Source organism: Terrapene carolina, unplaced genomic scaffold, assembly GCF_002925995.2.
Source record: "Terrapene carolina triunguis isolate 2854851 unplaced genomic scaffold, T_m_triunguis-2.0 Scaffold141, whole genome shotgun sequence".
Classification (NCBI taxonomy): Eukaryota; Metazoa; Chordata; order Testudines; family Emydidae; genus Terrapene; species Terrapene triunguis.
Window position 1 is genome coordinate 9,490,494 of NW_020664492.1, and position 21,927 is coordinate 9,512,420.

Below are 21,927 nucleotides of genomic sequence, written 5' to 3' on the forward strand. Positions count from 1 at the left end.
CGAGGCTTCGGGAGATAAGTCCCCACAGGTCCAGGAGGACCCAGAGGAGCAAGCTGCTGGAGGTTCCCACGGCACTGGCATCGTCCTCGTTGTCTCCAGATGAGGTTATCATGGGCCCCCCTCACCCAGTTCCTCAGGATGACACCAAAGTGCACCAGGAACTATTGAAGAGGGTCACTTCTAACCTGGGGCATCAGGTCAGATGAATGGAAGAGCCCTAGGACTCTGTTTGACGTCCTCAGCTCCTGCCAGGGTGGCTCTCCCTCTTCACAAAAGGGTTTCCAAAATCACTGATGCCCTGTGGCAGACCCCCATCTTCCCTGGCCCCTATTTCTAAAAGGGCCGAATGCAAGTACTTCGTGCCAACCAAAGGGCATGAGTACTTATACTCCTAACCAGCCTCTATTTCCCTTGTGGTTGAGGTGGTTAACCACAGGGAGAGGCAAGGACAACCCAGGACCATCCCCAAAAATAAAGACTCAAGGAGGCTGGATCTCTTTGGACATAAGGTTTATTAGTTTTCCAGCCTTTAGCTGAGAGTGGCCAACCACCAAGCCCTCCTTGGCCGATCTGACTTTAATATGTGGCAAGCCATGGCCACGTTCGAAGGGTTGCTCCCTGAGGCTTCCAAGAAGGAGTTCTGAGTGATCCTCGATGAGGGCACGACTGTGGCCCAGATGGCCCTCCAGGCGGCATCAGATGCTGCCGCCCGCACAATGGCTTCTGCTATCTCCATGAGGCAAGTCTCTTGGTTGCTCCTCTCTGGCTTGTCCACCGAGGCCCAGCAGTCATTGCAGGACTTGCCCTTCGATGGTGGGGCCCTATTTTGGAGCAAACAGACAGCAAGTTGCATGGCCTTAAGGACTCCTGCACCACCCTGAAAACCCTGGTCTCTACATCCCAGTCTCAGCATTTAAGCTGTTCAAACTGCAGCAGTCTGAGGGCCAGGGGAGCCAGCCTCGGCAGGACCAGCCCCATAAATGAGCCAAGGGTTACGGTCATTTTGAGGGTGTGCCCAAAGGCGACCTACCAGACTATTCCTCGGATCCATCTTTCCCAGAGTTCTCCGACCATCTTTCCCCTTTCCACCCGGTGTGGACTGCTATAACTTCAGACCACTGGGTCCTTACCACAGTGGAATGAGGTCATACCCTCCAGTTCCTTTCTACCTCCCCTGCCCACCTGCTTTCCCCGTCCCTCTTCAGGGACCCCCTCACGAGAGTCTCCTCGCGCAGGAGGTAAAGGGGTTACTAAAGCTGGGTGTGGTGGAAGAAGTTCCTCTCAAATACAGGAACAAGGGGTTCTATTCCTGGTACTTTTTAATCCCAAAGGCCAAGGGTGGTCTGGGGACCATCCTGGACCTGCGAGATCTCAACAAGTACCTACAGAGGGTAAAGTTCCGCATGGTGTCTCTGGCTTCTATTTTCTCCTCCCTGGATCCGGGAGACTGGTATGCCACCCTCGACTTGAAGGACGCATACTTCCACATACCAATCTTTCAAGGACACAGACGCTTCCTCCAGTTTATGGTGGGGCCCCACCACTACCAGTTTATGGTCCTTCCATTCGGCCTGGCAACAGCACCAAGGGTGTTTACCAAGTGCATGTTGGTGGTAGCGGCTTACCTCAGGTTTCGGGGTATCCAGATCTACCCGTACCTCGACGACTGGCTCATCAAGGATGGCTCCAGGTCTCAAGTCCAAACGAACGTTGTGGTGCTTCTAGCCACATGCCGCTCCCTGGGCCTACTGGTGAACAACAAAAAGTCGACGTTAGTGCCAGTGCAGAGGATAGAGATCATTGGAGCGATTCTTGACTCTGCCTGTGCCAGAGTGTTCCTGCCGCTGGAAAGGTTCCACATGTTGGCGAACCTCATCGCGGAAGTCTCTGCGTTCCCTCTGACTACAGCCAGGGTCTGTCTGCACCTGTTGGGCCACTTGGTAGCGTACACTTACATGTTCTGCCATGCCAGGCTCTGGATGTGGCCCCTGCAACAATGGCTGGCATCAGTCTATTGCCAGTCCCGAGACCCCCTGGAGAAGATCGTTACCATTCCCCAGGCGATACTTACTTCGCTGAGATGGTGGACTGACCACAGGACAGTCCTGGAAGGAGTTCCGTTCGACAGCCCTCCTCACTCCATCGAGTTGGTGTCAGATGCCTTGGACCTCGGCTGGGGGGGCACATCTCAGCAACCTCCCCGGAGGAGGCATGGTTACACATAAATGTCAAAGAACTCTGAGCAGTCCAGCTGGCGTGCGGAGTCTTCTTGCCCCACCTGTCGGGCAAGGTGGTACAAGTCCTGACGGACAACACAGCCTCGATGTTCTACATCAACAGCTAAGAGGGAGCATGCTCTTCGGCTGTCTGTCAGGAGGCACTCCACCTGTGGGATTTCTGCATCAGCCATGAAATCCACCTGGAAGCTTGTCACCTTCCCAGCATCAGGAATATGCTGGCAGACCAGCTCAGCAGGGACTTCTCCTCTCACAACGAGTGGTTGCTCCATCCAGAGGTAGCCTGCATGATCTTCCAAAGGTGGGGAACTCCCCAAGTAGACATGTTCGCTACCAGACAGAACAGGGAATGCCACCGGTTTTGTTCTTGACAGGGTCTGAGCAAGGACTCGCTCTCCAATGCCTTCCTCCTGTCACGTTTCCTCCGATTCCACTCATCAGCAGTGCCCTGGCAAAGATCAAGAGAGATGAGGCACAGGTTACCATGATTGCCCCAGCGTGGCCTCGCCATCATTGGTTCGACATGCTCATGAGCCTGTCAGCGGCACCTCCCTGGTCCCTTGCCTAGCCGACCAGACCTGCTGTCACAGGACCACGGTCGGCTCTTACACCCCAACCACGGGTTCCTCCACCTCTCGGCATAGATGCTGCGTGGCTGAACCCGGAGGAGTGGACCTGTTCGGAAGGAGTCCAATAGGTCCTCCTGGAAAGTAGGAAGGCCTCAATTAGACTGACTTACCTGGCCAAGTGGACGAGGTTTTCCTGCTGGGCATCCAAACGGGGTGTCTCTCCCCCATTCCTCCATACAGGCTGTCCTGGGCTACCTGCTCCATTTGAGGAACCAGGGCCTGGCACACTCTTCCATTAGAGTGCATCTTGCGGCGATCTCCGCTTTTCACCCGCCGATCCAAGGACAGACAGTCTTCTCCCATGACATGACGGTCAGATTCTTGAGAGGGCTGGAGAGACTCTTCCCACAGGTGCGGGCTCCTGTCCTGCAGTGGGATCTTAACTCGGCCCTTCCTAGGCTCACTGGCTCATCCTTTGAACAGCTGGGTTCCTGCTCCCTTTCCCATTTGTCATGGAAGGTCTCAATCCTGGTGGCGGTGACATCGGTGAGACCGGTCTTGGAAATTAAAGGCTTGATCTCAGAACTGCCGTACACGGTCTTCTACAAAGATAAGGTTCAGTTGCAGCCCCACCCGGCCTTCCTAGCAAACGTGGTCTCCGCCTTCCATATGAACCAGGACATCTTGCTCCCGGGGTTCTGTCCCAAAGCACACATTAAAGAGAGGCGTCTTCATGCCCTGGATGTCCGGAGGGCTTTGGCTTTTTACTTAGAATGTACCAAGACTTTCCATAAATCGACTCAACTTTTCATCTGTACAGCGGATAGGATGAAGGGTCACCCGGTGTCCTCGCAGAGGATTTTGAATTGGATTACCTCATGCATAAGGACCTGCTATGACCTGGCAGGGATTCCGCTGCCGCCGATCGTTAGAGCCCACTCGACGAGAGTGCAGGCGTCTTCGACAGCCTTCCTGGTGCACATCCCTATCCTGGACATCTATAGAGCTGCGACGTGATCCTCCGTCCACACGTTTACTGTTCATTACGCCATCACTTAGCAGGCCGGGGTGACACTGGGTTCTGCAGAGCTGTGTTGCAATCTACACGTCGGTGAACTCCTACCCATCTCCAGGGGTCTTGCTTTGGAGTCACCTAATATGGAATGGATATGAGCAAGCACTCAAACAAGAAAACAGTTACCTTTTCTGTAACCGCTGTTCTTTGAGATGTTCGTTCCACAACCCGCCTTCCTTCCCCACTGTTGGAGTTTCTGGCAAGAAGGAACTGAGGGTGGGGGAGCTGGCGGCGCCCCTTATATCGTGCCATGTGGGTGCCACTCCAGAGGGCGCCAGAGCTGGTCCCCTATGGATACTGCTAAGGGAAAAACTTACAGCACCAGTACATGTGGCGAGCGCACACACCTAACATGGAGTGGACATGAGCAACACATCTCAGAGAACACCGGTTACGGAAAAGGTAACTGTCTTTTTAAACCACAATCCTCTTTAATAGATAGTTACCAAGATGGCTCCTATAGACTCTGAGGATGCATTGCAGACCTCTGTGTGCTTGCATCATGTGAGAGACCCCTTATGTGGGGAGGCCCTCCAGTAATTATGCATGATTAATTTTCAAGAGACAGTACCACAGTATACTACAGGAGAGGACCGGGCATATATACCTTCCCTAGAAAAGTGTCCAGGGGCCAATGGCTTATCTGAGCCCCTCTGGGCAGTTCCACCAGCTCAGGTGATGCTTCCCCCCTCCCAACTCAAGGGGAGGGCCCTTAATGGAGCTAAGATTCCTTTCTTCCTGCTGCCTAGGCAAAGACCCCATATGTATGAACTAGTGGGGAGTGCAATCTCACAAAAATTTGAATGCCAAAACTGAGCATACTCAAGCATATTCTATGTGGAAGAGATCATCCTATCAGAATCTGAACTTGCCAGCTCAGTGGAGGAAACTCAGAACAACACACAGTCCTGTCCTTTATAAAAAATGCATTAGGCTTAAAGCAGCCAACCAGTCTACCAGTAAAAATTTGAAGCTGAACAAATTCAGACTAGAAATAAGGTCCACATTTTAACAGTGGGGAGAACTAATCATTGGAACAACTTACTACAGGTTGTGGTAAATTCACTATCACTGGACATTTTTAAATCAAGACAGGATGTTTTTCTAAAAGAGCTGCTTTACTGCAAGCACAGCTACTGGACATGAAGCAGAAATTATTACAGGGAAATCATATACCCTTTGTTATGCAGGGGATCAGACTAAAATCAGATGATCACAATTGTCTCTTCTGGCCTAAATAATCTATGAATATATAAGGGAGAGAGAATGAATTGTAATTGTGTAGGGGCTGGTTGTGACTCTGTAGTAAAGGTTGAGTGATCTTTTGCGCTTAAAGCAGGGATTCATTATCTTTATTATGCATGGAAAATGTAGCATATCCTCCCTAAACTTACAACACTTACTCTGAGTACAGAATGAATTTTCTAAGAATTGAAAAGCAAAGCTGTTAATTAGTTTGTTAAAAACTAATTAAAAACTGCATCCTTTAAGAAATTTAGAATCTGCGTGTCTTTTTGTCATCCCAGATTTTCTTAACAGACTAACATAGGCTCTTCAAACTTTCCACAGAGTTAAAGTTAATTGAAATTTTGTGCTTAGGCTATATTTGATTAAAGTAGGTTGTAATTAAGATAATTTATTAACTATCTAATTGTTATAATACAGTTAGGGTCAGGTCAGGAACTATCTTGTATGCAACAATTGTATTAGTTGTAATGAGTCAGCCCTATGAGGAAGACTGGACATATTTGTGCACAGTAAAAGGCAACCAAACAACTTTGACTCTGTCCTGTAGTGAACACCATGATGGGGTTAAAATATATGAAAAATGTCTTTTAAAAATCAGTTTAATGCAATCTGGGACCACAAAAACTAATGTGTTTTCATAATTGTATTGCTGTCATGGCATTGCTATCAGGAAGAGTGAAGTTTGTTTGGTTGCCTGAACTGTGTATTTCCATACCTTAATATGTTTGGATTTCTTTTCTTTGGGTTTTAATGCTTGCATTTGGGATAATTAATCCCCGTAATGTATTTTCCCTTTTAAGTTACTGATATGTAGTCTCAACCTTAAGTGCATTTTAACATAGTTTTTTGTCTTGGAATATGGCACGTAGCTTGTGAGCCTTGATGAGTGACAGGATAATTGAGCTGTTGATAATGATAGAGACAGAAGAGAGTTTGGATGAGAGGAAATAGAGGTTTTCACTGAGTTAAAACTTTAGTTGGTAGTTGACAGAATTGCATATGTGGGACTGAGCAGTTGAGATTCCCAAGGAATAAGCTGTAGAAGGAGAAGAGAGGACCAAGGACAAAATCCATTGGGACACTGATGAAAAGCGGGCAAGGGCAGAAGACGGAAGAGCTCCTGACGAAGTTGTGGAAAGTAGAACAGTAAGCTGAATATTAAAAACGAGAAAGCCCAAAGAGGGAGCAAATGGCAATTGAAAGCACAGGGATGAATGTAAGATGAAGATAGAAATGACTAAAAAGCACTGTCATTTGTATTCTTATGGTAAGTCTTAAGAGGATTGTACCGGGGGGAGGAGAAGTCAAGGCAAAGGAAAAAACACCATTGTCAAAGCACCTGGATTTAAAGGGGAGGAGGAAAAGGGATGGTAGATGGAGTGGCAGATGGGGGTAAAAGAGGCTTTTTTAGGATAGGATAATTCAGTCATTTTAGAAAGCAAAGGGGAAAAGAAATTAGATGAGATGTGTAGGGGACAGGATGATACAGGGAGTCAGAGAAATCAGAATTGGGAGGAGATAATGTCACAGGACATAGCGCATTGAGGGGTTAGTAGATGCTCATCACTTTTGAAAATCAGGTCCCTTCTGTTTAGGTGTCTGAATATGGATTAGGAACCTAATTTTAGGCACCTAATTGTTGACCTACATATATGATATGTTACATATTATGTAACATAAAGGAAGAATGATCTTGTGATTGTGGCATTGAACAGTGACTCAGGATATTTGGGTTCAGTTCCTAGTGGTTACTTATGGACATATTTTTAGAGGAATGTAGGCACCTAATGGGATTTTCAAAGCACTAAGGTGCCTGACTCCCAAAATGGAAGTTAGCTGCCTAGGTTCTTTTGAAATTACCTGTAGGCATCTATCTGCATTTTTAGGTACCTAAATTCTTGAAAAAAATCTGGCCCTTAATGTCTTTGTGCGACATTTCTCTCTTTGTAAAGTGAAGATGATATTTTCTACCTCCCAGCAGTTTTATGAGAATAACTGCTGTTTTTGAGACAGAGATTTAATATTGCCTAAATACCTATATTAATGTGTGTAGATGTATTTAATCTATTTTCCCTGATACATCAGCTAATAATTAGCTAAAAGAAAGGAAAATATTTTGCTTTGTGCTTCAAAAGTTATATTGCTTGTAAAGATTTAATGGGGGTTGTGCCCAAAATTCCCTTTGTCCCAGAGAGTTTTATACTATTTTGTCCTTATTTATTCTTTCTTTTCAGTTTTCGCACTAGCAAAGGAGTTGGGTACTCTGCTCATTTCGTTGGCAACTGCTTAATAGTTACGTCGTTGAAATCAAAAGGAAAAGGTTTTCAGCATTGTGTGAAGTATGATTTTCAGCCACGCAAGGTAAGCAAAATAGTGTTCACAATGAAGAATGATTATGAAAGTGTGATCAAGTACCTCTGTGAAGAAATAGACTCCCTTCTGTCACAGTAAAAGTGATCATTTCTCACTTCTTATTTATAACTAGTTTCTATGAGACTCTGTCACATGAATTATATGTCAGAGTTAGAACAGGGCATCAGCAAAAGAAACCATGAGAGGTATATAGTAATGGTTTATGAAGAAATACATACCCATATGTAGGGCTAACTCTTTTTATTTTTGTTTTTGTTTTTGTTTATTTTATTTGCCATGGCGCCTAGGCATCCTAATCATGGACCAGGACTCCATTGTGCTAGGTGCTGTACAAACACAGAATGAAAAGACAGTCCCTGCCCGAGTGCTTAAATACTGTTGAAACAATTAGAATTTCAGACAGAGAAGGATTGTCAGGGTATTTTTATAATCCTGATGAACTGCTTTAGTTTTGTTTTTAAAAGCTATATATGTTTCTGTTCAGTAAGCTTCAACATTCTTCTAAATATTTGGCCCTTCGTTTTCAAAGAATCTATTATTAAACTGTACATTGATGAGAGCTGAAGTAAAATATCCAGCTAACCATACTGACAGTTGCCTCACCCAATTTTGAAATGGAATGTTGAGTAATGAAATGAAACGCAGTGGCTGATGTATGCATTTCTAAGGTTCCTGGAAATTAAATTAATACTATGCAACACATAGGGATGTACAGTATGGATGAAGTTTAATCTCACTTGGAATCTCTGGAATTGAGGTTTGCTACATATTTAAATACTGCTTGAGCTGTTATAATAAGGAAATTTTGGTGATGGGCAAATTCTTCATCTGTTTTTTAAGAAATATTTGAGATGTAGTTGGATTTTCAAACAACTCTGCCCTCTATTTAGCGAGTTCTTAGTAACTCGTGCAAAGGTGTGACACACTTGGTCATCTGCATCTCCAGAGGTCTGATCTCATGATACAGCTTTCATACAGTAAATTTTGGAAAGTTGACCTGTGGAAAGATGCTGGGGGAAAAAAATTAGCCGCCCCTGTCCAGTAGTAATATTTTGCAGTTTTGTCCTCTTTCTTTATTGCTCTGGAGCCTAGCTTTTTGTTTTGAATTTGTCAACATTTTAATATAACTAACAAATATGTTTTTATTACCTAGGTCATTTAATTTCAGAATAAAAATACTGAAATTTATTTACTGAGTTTATTTTGCATTTGGGGATTTTGGGGATATTAGTGCCTGTAATGAGTCTGCCTGCAGTGATGCAGATTTTTGTTGCCTTATCTGTTCCATGGAGAAACAAGCTTTCACCTTTCTCCTGTATCAGTAGAGATTTGGGATGTCTCTTATTCCTAGTATCATGAACATTTCTCTAGCACCTTCCACTGTTCATTTCCACAATATGTAATCCTGATGCTTCTATGGGGATAATGATTCTGTTGGCTTCCAGTTTTTTAACTTTCATTCTCATTTGGACTGGTTATCCAGTTGTCAGTTTGCACAACAGCTTTATATGTCTGTTACGGTAAACTTGTTTGTTTTTTGCCTTTCTTCCAAGGGTATATGTAGTGTTGGTATATGCTTTGCTGGGATACTGAGATGTTATGTGAAGTAAAATCTTTGTTTGCTCATTAACATGTGTACCGGCAAACTCATTCCTTCTATTGCTCTGTATTTGTGATCCAAAAGGGGCAAGGAATACATCTTGGTCAGATTTGTTTTCCTGTGTGAGTAGCTCATTTGTCTAGTCTGTTACTCTGAGGTGTGTACACAAACTGGTAGGCCCTAATGGATTCCTGCCGGATCTATTGGCAGTAATCAGACTCTGTGGTATTCCGTGTCTTGCAAATTGTAATTGCATAGATTTTTATGGCCAGAAGGGAACACTGTGGTAATCTATTCTGACCTCATGCATAACGTAGGCCATAGAACCTAACCCAATAATATCTGCATCAAGCCCATAACTTTTATTAAAATTTAGGGCTCATACACACACGGTTGGGTCGGGTGTTTCATTCTTTTTTAAATTAAAATGCCCTGCGTACACATGACACAAGTTTCTTCCAAATTAACTGGCCAATTAGTGCAAATTGGATAATCCACTTTGAAAATAGATTAAATTCAATTTGTGTGGATGCATCTATATATCAGATTAATTTTTCAGTCCTCCCACTGCCATCCCATACTACATTGCTTTACACCAGGGCCATAATGTGATACCCTGTGTCCCCTCTACTTCTCTGGGTTGGCTGGATTTCACCACTAGCCAGGAACCACCCCACTTGTGACGATGCACTTCTGGAGCATTACATGAGCATGGAGCCATAGAGAGGGTCAGGGATTTTCTTGTGATCTGGGGAGAGGAGCCAGTTCAGTCCTGCCTTAACAGATACCGTAATGTGAAGATATACTAGTGTATATCAAAGCAAATAACTAAGAGGGGTCACTCTTTGGACTTCTCACTGCTGCAACACTGGGAATAGGCAGCTGCAGAATTATGGAGAACCCCCCCCCCACACACAAAGAACAGAAACAGGACCTCTGGCAGTGCTCCAAGTACTCACCCCTACTTTGAGGATCAGATTTTTTCCAAGAAGGCCACCACACCCTAGTATGTCATGGACAGCACTGAAGGCATCAAAGAGAACACAGTCTCCTACCCTGACCGGATTTCCCGTGGAAGCCAGGATCTTTTCCCCACATGAAAACCTAAGGCAAACCCATAGAAGCAAACAATTCCCAAAACCCAGGTGGACACTCAGCATGATAGTGCTGGGAAGGAGACCTCCCCCAGTAAGTATTCTGTCCTATATTACAATAAAATTGTATGGATAACTTCAAAAATCTTTTGTTCTGGTTGTCCAGTGGGCACCACCAGGAGTTAAGAGCCTTTGCAAACCTTGCCAGCTTCCAGCCCTCCCTCCCCACCATGCTGTGTTCTAAAAATTGGTATCTGTGCCTGGGAATTTAAGATCTGAAGGGGATTATTCCTTGATATTTTCAGTTCCCACAGCTATTTGCTTTACTGGCATCCACCCCCAACACTCCTTTCCTGTGCTCTTCATGTTCCTTTTCCCAACTGGTTGACCACTGGACTCTCTGCCCCTGGTCAAGCTATTGCTCTGCAGTCATTCTATATTTTTTTTAAAAAGCCCTTGTAATGTAGGCATGTTTATTGAAATGTCAGTTACAGGAAGAAAAATGCAAAAGCGCCCCCTCTCCCCCTAAACTCTTCGCTTCACAATTTGAGCAGTACCCAGAAATTTCAGCTAGCTTAGCATTTTATGAGATATATTTCCCAAAGTGAAATACTAAAAATGAATAGAGTTCATAAGACACTTGGGTAGCTGAAATAACTCTCAGCATTAACTCCTTAAGTTCAAAACAGTTACAGCAGAATGCTATTTATTTTGCTGTACACTTTGTGCAGGTTGGCAGGTGATATAAAACAGAAGTTAAGGCAAAGACAATGCTGTATTTTGGCATCATGTTTCAAGGTAAAGCAGCCTTCTTGGGGCTTCCTGTATAGGTAGGGTTCCCCTTCCAGTCATGCAGCACTTCTGAGGCAGGGCAGGGGACCATTCTGGTGAGTAACATATCTGCCTATCTTTCTGGTCTGCTCATTGCCTTTTTAACAATCTTTGTCTATTTCTTGGTGATTCATATGAGGATAACATCCTCCAATAGAAGGACTGACTGCACAGGTGCATGTGCAATTACTAGCCTTCCCCCTGCAGATTCCCAGTCAACCACCCAACCTATGCAAATCTCAAATGCTACTGTTTGTCCACTCAGCCTGCTAGCCAAACATAAAACACCAGCCCTAATCCCCAAACCGTGCTGCACACCCAGCCAATCTCCACAACAACATAGGAGTAGGGTTACTATTCAAAAGGCAATTAAGATGGCAAATGTCTTACTTTATGTAAGTTCTCCCCAGACTAGGAAGAGACTGTGAAAATAGTATTCCAAAACTGAGTCAAAAGCAACAGTTTATCATTGAAGCCTGGAGACTTGAAATACTACGATAAATACTTCTTTGGTTTCTCAGCTTCCCCAGCTCCTGTGCCTGATTGTGCATGGCATCCAAGGACAGGACTGTCACCAATTGCAAAATGCCTAGCAAATCTCCGGGGCACGAAAAAAAAAAGACCAAAACTGAAATGTTTGGGAACTCTTGTCAGCATCCCAGAAGAGGGCTAAGAAAACAGAAGAGTGGAGGGATGTTCTCCTTGCAGAGAGACAGAAGGACTGAGTAGGTGTCATTGCTGAGAGAGAAGACAACACAGAATTGACCAGAGAAACCACTGAGAAAGATAGGGATGGGCAAAAACAGCTTCTGGACCTGATGTAAAAAATTAGTCTTTATGGAGGATGTTTTGGCTCAGCATTGCAACCAAAGACCCTTACCATGTCCTGCAGCCCATGGAGAACAATGTGTACTGGGAGCAGCAGTACCATTTCTAAAGTTCAAAAAGGCACTTTCTTCCCTCCTCCACATCACCCAGGATGTTGAAAACAGTGAATGCTGGGAGCCCTCCTTAACTCCAACACCCACAAATGATGGTTTCTTCCCACACCGTCCTATACCAGAAGGCAAAGGCAACAGGCAGAAATCTCGTACCTACACGTGTGTGACCAGTACAGCACAAACATTTGTACAAACTCAGAACTTCTAGGCATTTGTTACACATCTTCACTGTAATGTTGTATAACATTTGCTTTGTTTTATGTTGTGGTTGGAATCAATGTTTGCAGTTTTGTTCTATAAATGGTGTTAATTTTTACTGCTCAAATAGCGCAAATAATAATTTTCACAAAAGTTCACTAAAGTCTCATAAATCACCAGATATCTCATAAATGATAAACACCCCAAGCATAACACATTTTAAAAACCATATAATCTTCTGTTTGAGTAAAACCGTATACAGAGTTATGAAACCATGCCACAGTGCATAATAAAATTACATTGCAGCACCTCAACTCCTAGCCTCAGAAAAGGAGCACAGGGCATCCCTGACCTGTGGCCCTGATGATTTGCTGTAATTGGCAAAGGAAGCCTCACTGGTTGTTCATAGCTTCCTGAAACTCTTTGCATCTCTGCTTCCCACCTGTCAGTGAGGTGCTCTCTCTTCCTCTAACAGATGTTATGCAAAACACAGCAAGCAGTTGTGACACGAGTCTCCAGCCTCACTATGTGACAAGGTCATCTTCCTTTCAGCCTTACGAATACATACTTCACTGTCATTTTGTAGCTACTCAGAATATAATTATAAAGGTCCTTTCTGCCATCCTAAGTGTCCAATAAAAGGCTTTATAAGGCAGGGAAGTTAAAGATAAGTGGGCTAACCCAGAATGATAGTGGGACTCACAACACCATTATGGTACATAGAAGTCCTGAGAGCAAAAATGCCAATTTTTGTTAAATAAAACAGGTGTGAGTTTTAAAAGATGCTAGCATCATAAACCTTTCCAGGCTACCTCACATTAATACTGGTGATCAACCATGACTTGGAGCAGCATGGAGAAATACCCCTTTCTGTTTGTAAACCCTGAGGCCTGGCGGGGGGGTGGGGTGGAGGGGGAGAGTGGGCACAAGGTTCCCATCAGTGGCCCCATTATAAATCAGGAACCCCAACCAGTGCAAATCCATCAATAATCTCCTGTGCATTGTCAAGCTTTCCAACTCATTCCATCAACAACTTCTTTATAGCAGCACACACCTCCATGGCAACAGCCCTGACAACTAATCTTACCAACACCAGATTGCATAGTTATTAATCAGTATCAGTTGGAGATGGTGAGCTTCCAGATGGCTGTGGCTACACATTTTCCACACTGAGGGAAGGTTTCATATTGGTGTGATGCTAGTGCAGCTTCAGGGTGAGCTCTGGATAGACCTCTATGTACATGACATGTCAGTCTGAAATTTTGCCTCCTTTGTTGCCCATCCAAGGACCAGGTCACTGTTCTTTCCCAATGGTCAGTGCTGGTTCCCCAAGCCCAGAAATGGCATTGAATCAAGTGAAGCTGCTCCAGAAAAATTGTATCCGTGGGTAGCTGTCCAATTTCCTCCACTTCTTCCTCTACCAAATGTGGCTCAACAGCATGGCAGCTAGCTTCCAAATTTGCCTGGGTGCATGATTACAAATGTGTGTGCATCATGTAGTGTGTATTAATTGATGCCTGGGCAGTGGCAAGTAACTGAGTGAGGTCCCCCCATCCTGGCTGACAGCAAAAGACAGAAGAATCATGGGAATTTTAGTTTGATCTTAAGTCCCAGAATTCTAGTGGCTTTCTGTAGGTATCCCACAATGAGCCATGAGAAAAATTCTAGAATTTGTAGAGCCCAGCAGGGGGACAAAGCACTATGGGATACCTGATCTGTACAGTGCAAGCTCATTAATATAGATTGTGTAACCCTTCTGCCCATCTAAGTTGGCAGCAACAAGGGCCGGGTTCTGTATCTAGGGGTTCCGTTTCAATAACACAATGCAAAACCGGGTCGAGCCCCCATCCAGTGACCTGGGACAATTACATACCACCCCCCTGGGTACCTCTAAGAGGCAATACTTCCCCTCTCGCAAGCACGGAGTCTGAGTGTAGCAGAAAATGTTTAATAACATGAGGTAAACGACATCAGCATAAAATTGGAAAAACACCACAAACAGGATTCATAACACAAACCATGAGCAAAACCCACCCCAGCAAATTGGGCTGTGTCCTTTCCCTTTGGTTCTTGAATCCAGCAACCCAAAAATCACCCAGAGTCCCCAAAGTCCAACATCCCCAAAGTCTCTGGGGTCCAGCAACCACCCAAAGTCCCAAAAGTCCAACAACCCCCAAAGTCTCTGCCCCTGGTCAGTGCAGCCCCAGAGTAAAGGGGTGGGCACGCAGGGTGTTAAGGGGTACCTTACGTGATCCGAGGCTGGCCAGCCGTCTGTTTCTCCGTGGGGGTTCCGCCGCAGCCTTTACCACGAGCCAGTCCACTTTCCTGCCATCCCACGAACTGCTCCGCTCTACAAGCTGCTCTGCTCTGCTCCGCTCACCGACCTGTGAGCCGTTCCAGCCGTCCCCGCAAACAGCTCCGCCCGCCGTTCCTTGGGCCACTCCAACCGGCCCCGCAAGGCTCCACGCCGCTCACTGCTCCTCCAGTCGTCCCCACAAATTGCTCCGGCAGCTGCTGAGCAATATAGCTTCAGGCTCCCCCACTAGTTAACATAGCCTCAGTGATGTCAGCTCTTAATAACATCAGCTCTTTTGTGATTTCAGCTCATAGTATAGTAGAGGAGCCCCAGTGCTGGTGCACCATTGGCCCAAAGTGAATTCAGCTCAGCAGCCTGTAACTAGACTCCTAAGGGAATCAAAGTTAGCTCTGACATTCCACAGTGGAGAGAGGAGGTGGTGCAATTGGTGTTTCGGACCCTCAGAGGGGACCCATACCATCAGGTACAAATACCTGTCCCCATCCTCTCTCCATTCACTGGGTTTTGTAACCCATGCCCCTTGTCAAGCAAGTGCTACTTAGGTAATGGTGAAGGACTCACTCAGTCCTTCTGTCATACAACAGTTCCACTGGCCTTGATTCACAGAATCAGGGTCACAAAACTTTATTCTTCCTGCCCCAATAATAGAGAAACTGGGGATCCCACACCAGCCAAAGTAACCACTTTCAGTTGCTGTGTTTCATGCCAGGCGAGTGGGTGTGCCTATGCAAACAAGATCAGCCCCTGGAGTTCTTTTCCACACTCGCCATAATTCGCCACCAGATGTCAGGGTAGAGCTCATCCTGACTCTGCTTACAATTGCTTTCCCCTCGATGTGGGAAAGATATGTACCAAGCTGAGACTTTTTCCCAGACGCTTCACTTAAAGACACACTGGTTAAGATAAATCATAAAACAAGTTTATTTACTACAGAAAGATAGATTTTAAGTGATTATAAGTGATAGCAAACAAATCAAAGCAGATTATCTAACAAACAAAAACTGCAAACTAAGCCTAATATACTAAACAGAAAGGATTTGGATTAGCAATTTCTCACCCTGATTGATGATACAAGCAGTCCACCAAGTTTCCATATATAGGTTAGAAATCCCTGTAGCCTGGGACTAGCCGTCTTTGTTCCTCAAGAGTTCTCTTGTGTGGGGAGTAAGGCTAAGAGATGATGTCACACCCCACCTTGTATAGTTTTTCCATATGGCAGGAACCCTTTGTTCCAAGTTGTTTCCAGCCCGGTTTGTGGAAAAATACAGATACCAAAATGCAGTTCAAGGTCACGTGGTCTGGTCACATGCCCTTGCATGCTGTGCTGAGTCATAGCAGTCATTACTCATAGGCTGTCTGGAGCGTTCTCAGGAAGGCTCACCAGGTGGGGGATAAGCTTCTCCTAAGGCCTACTATTTCCTTTAATGGCCCATTACCTTGAACAGGCCCTTCACAACCAGCTGTCTAGACTGGAAGCATCTTGCCTGGTGGGTGTTACCCAGGTGTAACCACATTTGAAATACAGATACATAGTCAATATTCATAACTTCAGATATAAAAATGATACATGCACACAAATAGGATAATCATATTCAAAAAATCACAATTTTTCATAGACACCTTACATGGCACATCTTGTACAAGATGCATCATAACTATGTCATAATCATATAATGATACAACTGTGATAAATATGGGGTGCTGTGTCACAGCCGGGGTACAAAGCACTATGGATACCTGCCCAGAATGCTGAGTGCTTACTTTGAAAAAAAGTCACTGTCATGTGTATGCACTGATTCAGAGCAATGCAGATAAAACGCGGCCATGTGGATACAATTATTTTGGAATATTTATTCTGCAACAGTTTGTGAACACAAACCTAATCCACAGGCATACACTACTCCCTCCCCCATATGTAGATAAGCCCTTAGAAAGATACCAAGTCTTGATTTAAAGATTTACAGATTTGATATAGATTAGCTTTGAAAGTACAAATCTATAGTTGCAATCAGTAGTAAATTAGTTTTCTTTGAATTCAAATAAATCCTCCTTGATTTTGCCATAGTCTCTTTGGGACTTGATCCTTTTTCAGCTCTTTTGTTTGTGCATTTTGGAAGCAATTATACATGTATTACAATCCCAGGCCAAAACAAAATCGTTTACCTTTTGATTAAGGTTTCAGTAGCAAAATGCTGTGAGTCTTAGTGGTTGTTTCTTTTCTTATTACTTCTAGAACTGTCAGTCTTTATTTTATCAAGAAGTCATTTCACTCATTTTTACCATAAATGAGCGTAGTTTGTTTGGTTGTAACTCTGATCTTGCTGTAGGCCATCCTTTGAAAAATGTCAGTTTTAGTTTATGCAAAATTGGCTCTGTGTTCAGTCTGAGGTTTTACTAACTTTGAACTAGTAACAGGTGTATGTATGCCTCATTGCGTGAATATCACTTTCAGGTGATCATGTGTTCACTAACTTGCCAAGTGTATCTGGTGTGGATGATTGCTTACCAATTTTGTATTCAACAGAGATCACACTTTTCAGCCTCAGTGTCATGTGTTGGTATATAGGAGGTGCTGAAAAGAAAGACTTTGTCAGATAAAGTTGGGTATTTTCTAATGAGATTTTATATGCATCTTTTATTTCCCATTAATAATGTGTATATGTATGATGTGCACATGCAGTATAATATATTGGGGGAATATACCCCACCAAATACAATTACCAACTCCAGCATAAGAAATCCAAACTGTCCTTTTCAATTTGTGCCTGGATTTCTTGTTGCCTTGTTTAGAGATTTCACTCCAGGTGTGATCAGATGCTCCTCCAGCATAAAAAGTGCATGTAGACCTTCAGAAGATGCACCTATTGACAAAGCAACTGCCTAGTTAAATTGTAATTTAAAACTGGTGGATTGATGATGCGTGTTTTTAACTACTGAAATGCCAGTTTTGACTTCCCAATAGTAGGCAATCCTATCTTCCAGTGATTCTCTTAAGGATTTATTTGTCATAGATATTTATTGGCAAAAACTTTATTATCCTCAATCTCTGAAGAACAACTGCTTTTATTCTTTACTGAACCACATTTAAGCTATCCATGCTCAAGTTATGGGCAACATAGAATTGTTCTGTTAGACAAGTTTTCCAGAGAGAGAGATCACATTCCTCTGAAGATCTTCCTAGTTGTCTCTGGTTTTGACTAACAAAAATATTTTTTTGTCATTTTCAGATTTTTCCACCTCACTGGTAAAATGATATGAACTGTTTTAAAATTAAACATCACTAAAATTCATAAAAGCTAGCCTTTTCCAATATTAATACCTCCATTGGTTTTAATTTTATTAATGCATTTTGATACATATTACATATATAAAATATGTAAAACAGCAAGGCAAATATAAAGCATATGTAATAAAAATAGTGAACTATAAAAAGGGAGATTTTACTAAAATATAATTAGACATGTTAAAGGCCCTAGAAATATTTTTAAAAGACACAATCCAGATTGTGAACACTGATGTTCAGTATTTCTATTCAAAGATTACACAATTTTTCAAACTAAGAATCATATCTATAAAGGACTCCCTCTTTTTTAGACACCTACATAAATAAATAAAAACACTTTTAAAAAAACCTTCATTTATAAAAATTGCTTCTGAACTTGTGATCATTTTATTTTTGAGCCACTTCCGTAATTGTTAGCCCATGACAACCTCTAACGTGCTGCTGCTGTACTATCCAAGAGAAACACATTACATTTGTTATAATGAAGGAATTCTGGAGCACTTATCTTTGTTTTGTGTGTGTGTTCATCTGTACTGAGCGTTTAAATTTCACTGGCACTAAGCTCATAGATACTTTTTGAACACACTTGCATCCGCACACTGAAATCTTTGTTGTGTGACAAATTGAAATACCAAAAAAAAAAAAAATCTAAGTTGAGGGTGACTGATTTGATTTTGAAAGTTTACAAGTTTATAAATCATGGCCATGTGAATATAAGAAATAAAATGTGAATCATTGCAACAGTGAGCTTTTTATTTAGAGAAACTTTATGCAGTAATATAATCATTAAATCTTCTATTCAGCAGGGTATTGTCATATTATAGAGTGAGCTTCTTAACTTATCCTATTCTATCTGGAGATTATAACATACAGATGTAGTATCACAGACTGATATGTCTTTTTGCACTACTTGCAGAACAATTCACTTAAAAAGTGTGACATCTTGTGGCGCTAATTATTTTTGAGAGCCTGAGAAGCCAGCTTCTGTTGCCATGCTTTCCAGAACCCAGCAATGCAGGCTGAATGAGATGAAAGTAGTAGAGTGAATCCGCCTTTTTAACTTCCTTTTCTCATTTCATTTTAACTGAACAACATTTAAATTATTCGGTCACTTTCCTTGTCAATATAATTTTTTTCCTTTTAAATATCATTCTTTAACAATACTATGCACACAGGATTTTCACTCTTGGGCCTCAGCTTTGTAGTGCAAGACAAGGTCTTAAAATTATCAGTGTGTGAAATACTGGTAGGAGCAGGAACAGCTCCCATGTTCCATTCCATCTTTCATTGCCTCAGCTCCCTCTAGGACCTTGTCAGTTATTTTCTAGCCAGAGCCTATATAGGAACTCCCTGCAAGAGCTCTGCACTGAACATTGTCTACTGCAACTCCAGTACTCGTTTTCGAGACTCTCTTTACTTTTACTTTGACAGCTCAATTACATTTTCCTTGGTCTCTCCCTCTATTATGAGCTCCTCTCAAAATTATTATTGTTTGCTGTTGCGTCTCTTGCCTTATTTTTTGGAGTATTGGCTGTTTTCAAATCTGTTTCTTTAAATGTGGGCTATTAAGGCAGCAACTTTCAATTAGAGAAATAGCTGTATTTCTGTCTTACGGCTGTCTAGCTCTCTTATGCAGTTTTGCTTTGTTTTAATGCTTCTCTTATTGCTCTGCTCTGTTTATTAGGTTTTTTTTTTCCAGGAAACCCGATGTTTTAAATGACCTCTCGCTCCTTGTGCTACAGCCAGTGCTTAATTTGTGCAGGACTTGTCAAGGCCGAGTCCTGGCACCTCTAGTTTTGGCAATTCATAGCCCCAGCACCTCTGGGCTTTCTGCATCAGTTATGAATGTAAATAAAATTGCTTGAGCCCCTGCACCTCTTTTCTTACAAATTTAGCACTGGCTTCAGCACAAAGCATAGGATGTGTTTCTGGCAGTGCTGGCAGATTGAAGCTATTTTGATGCTATGGTGTACGTTTAGGTGTAGTGGTAACCTGAAGCAAATTCAGAGTCATTAGCATATCCATAACATCTATTGCACAAACAGGTGAAGCTACATAAAGACACGTTCACCAGATCCCAACTGCTGTATGAGTAATAAGCTTAAGGTCAGGCTTCCTCCTAGAGTCTAAAAGTGCTTGAGTCTGCACTTGTGGCAGCAGAGCTACTCTTGTTAGTGCTTTACTGCCTGTATTTCTTGACATCCGATCACCAGTGTATGCATGCTCTTAGGTCATCAGCCTGTTGGTATTTAGAGACCTGTCTTTATTGGACCCTCTCCCCATTTTGAATTGTCTTTTCTCATGGGACAAGAAAATTGTTCTTGGATGAATGAGAATTAGACTGTGTTTATGCTTGGATTCTTTTGGAACATTACAATTTGGGCCAGCTGCTGAAGGAGCACTTTTTTCCTCTGGCCTAATGAGCCTTTTTTGTCACCTAAGTTCTGCCTGCAGTTGACACTACCCTCCCCCCCAATGCATTTATGATCTATAGCAGGGGTTTTCAAACTTCATTGCACCGTGACCCCCTTCTGACAATAAAAATTACTGCATGACCCCAGAAGGGAGGACCAAAACCTGAGCATGCCTGAGCCCCATTGACCCGTCTGGGGTGGGAGGGGAAAGCTGAAGCCCAAGGGCTTCAACCCCAGGCATGGCGCCTGTAGTCTGAGTCCCAACACGCAGGGCTGAAACACTCAAGCTTTGGCCTCGGGTAGTGGGGCTCGGCTTCAGGCCTGGGACCCAGCACGTCTAAGCCAGCCCTGGTGACCCCATTAAAATGAGGTTCTGATCCACTTTGGGGTCGTGATCCACAATTTTAGAACTGCTGATCTATAGAACAGAGATTACTGGGCATATAAACTGTCAGAACAGTTCCCTATATACTGTGCAACTACATCATGTGGACTCCTACCTGTATTGGAGGCTGTCTGCAGATGCAGGAAGGCCATCATTGCATGAGTTGCACTTGATTCACATTTTCAAGCTTTTCTTCATAAAAAACATACTTCTAGCCCTCATGTTTAAGTAAACAAATGACCAACATCACATGACTCTGTTACTTTTTATTGATATGTTAAGCTTTACATGTAGCCACAAGAACAGGAATAGAAAATACTACATACAATAGAACCTCAAAGATATGAACACCAGAGTTATAGGTCAACTGGACACCAAGTGAAACTGGAAGTAAGCAATCAGGCAGCAGGAGAGACCAAAAAAGAAAAGAAAATACTGTACCTGTATTGCATCTTAAAGGTAGGCACATTTGGGCTGTCCCACCTGCAGGGCAGCCATTTACAGCAAGACACTGGGGCTGCCAGCCCAAGGCAGCTGGAGCCAGCCAGCACAGCAGGAGCGGTGCTGGGGTCTGCACTGCTTTCACCCCTCACACTGTTTTTATACCCCCTCCTGCTGCTGGGAGGGAGATGCACTGTTTTTACCCCCGATCCCCTGGATGGGAGGACACGCTGCGCACACACACCCCGACACCCCCACCTACCCACCCCTCTCTCTCTCTGCCGGGAGCGGGCAAGCTTGCAAACTCATGCCAGGGCTGAGTGGGGAGCTCAGCTGCTGCTGAAGCCAGGCCTGGCCTGACTTGGCTTGTCAGCCGCTGGATCTGGAGCCCAAACTGTGCTTTGTTCTGACTTACAAATGTTTCAGAGTTGCATACAACCTCCATTCCCAAGGTGTCCATAACTCTGAGGTTCTACTGTATATGCAATGTGGCTTAATTAATTTAGCTCTTGGAACCAAAGAGGGTGGATCTAGACTGTTCTCATTGGTACCAGATGACAGAACAAGGAGTAATGGTCTCAAGTTGCAGTCTATGATTCTATGAACCCTTACTACTGCTTTTCTTGAGGTATAAGATTAACTGTGTAATACTATTTTGTATTAAATATAACTCTTTATGCTAAAGTTCTTGAAAGAAAAGTTCTTTAAAAGAAAAAATGTCCATGCTCAATAATGTTAACATTTAAATTGTCCCTACTGGAGTTTGATTTTGCATACATACTTTTCTTAGACAGAGAAGGGGAGCAGTGCTGCTGTTGTACGACCGGGAGATGTTTTTCTGCAAATTGTGGTGTTTCCTTGTGAGCCCATAGTCTTAGTGTGATGGCTGTATCTTCACAACAGAAAAAGTTAGAACATATA

General features: G+C 43.5%; 1 protein-coding gene across 1 annotated transcript in view; it reads left to right on the plus strand.

Annotated features, from left to right (window-relative positions):
- Nucleotides 1-21,927, plus strand: part of LOC113406807 (neurobeachin-like) — a 942,582-nt gene that overhangs the window by 150,664 nt on the left and 769,991 nt on the right. The window contains exon 6 of the mRNA XM_029911985.1: nt 7,364-7,490. Coding sequence (XP_029767845.1) covers nt 7,364-7,490 — 127 coding nt within the window. The remainder of the gene's footprint in view (nt 1-7,363; nt 7,491-21,927) is intronic.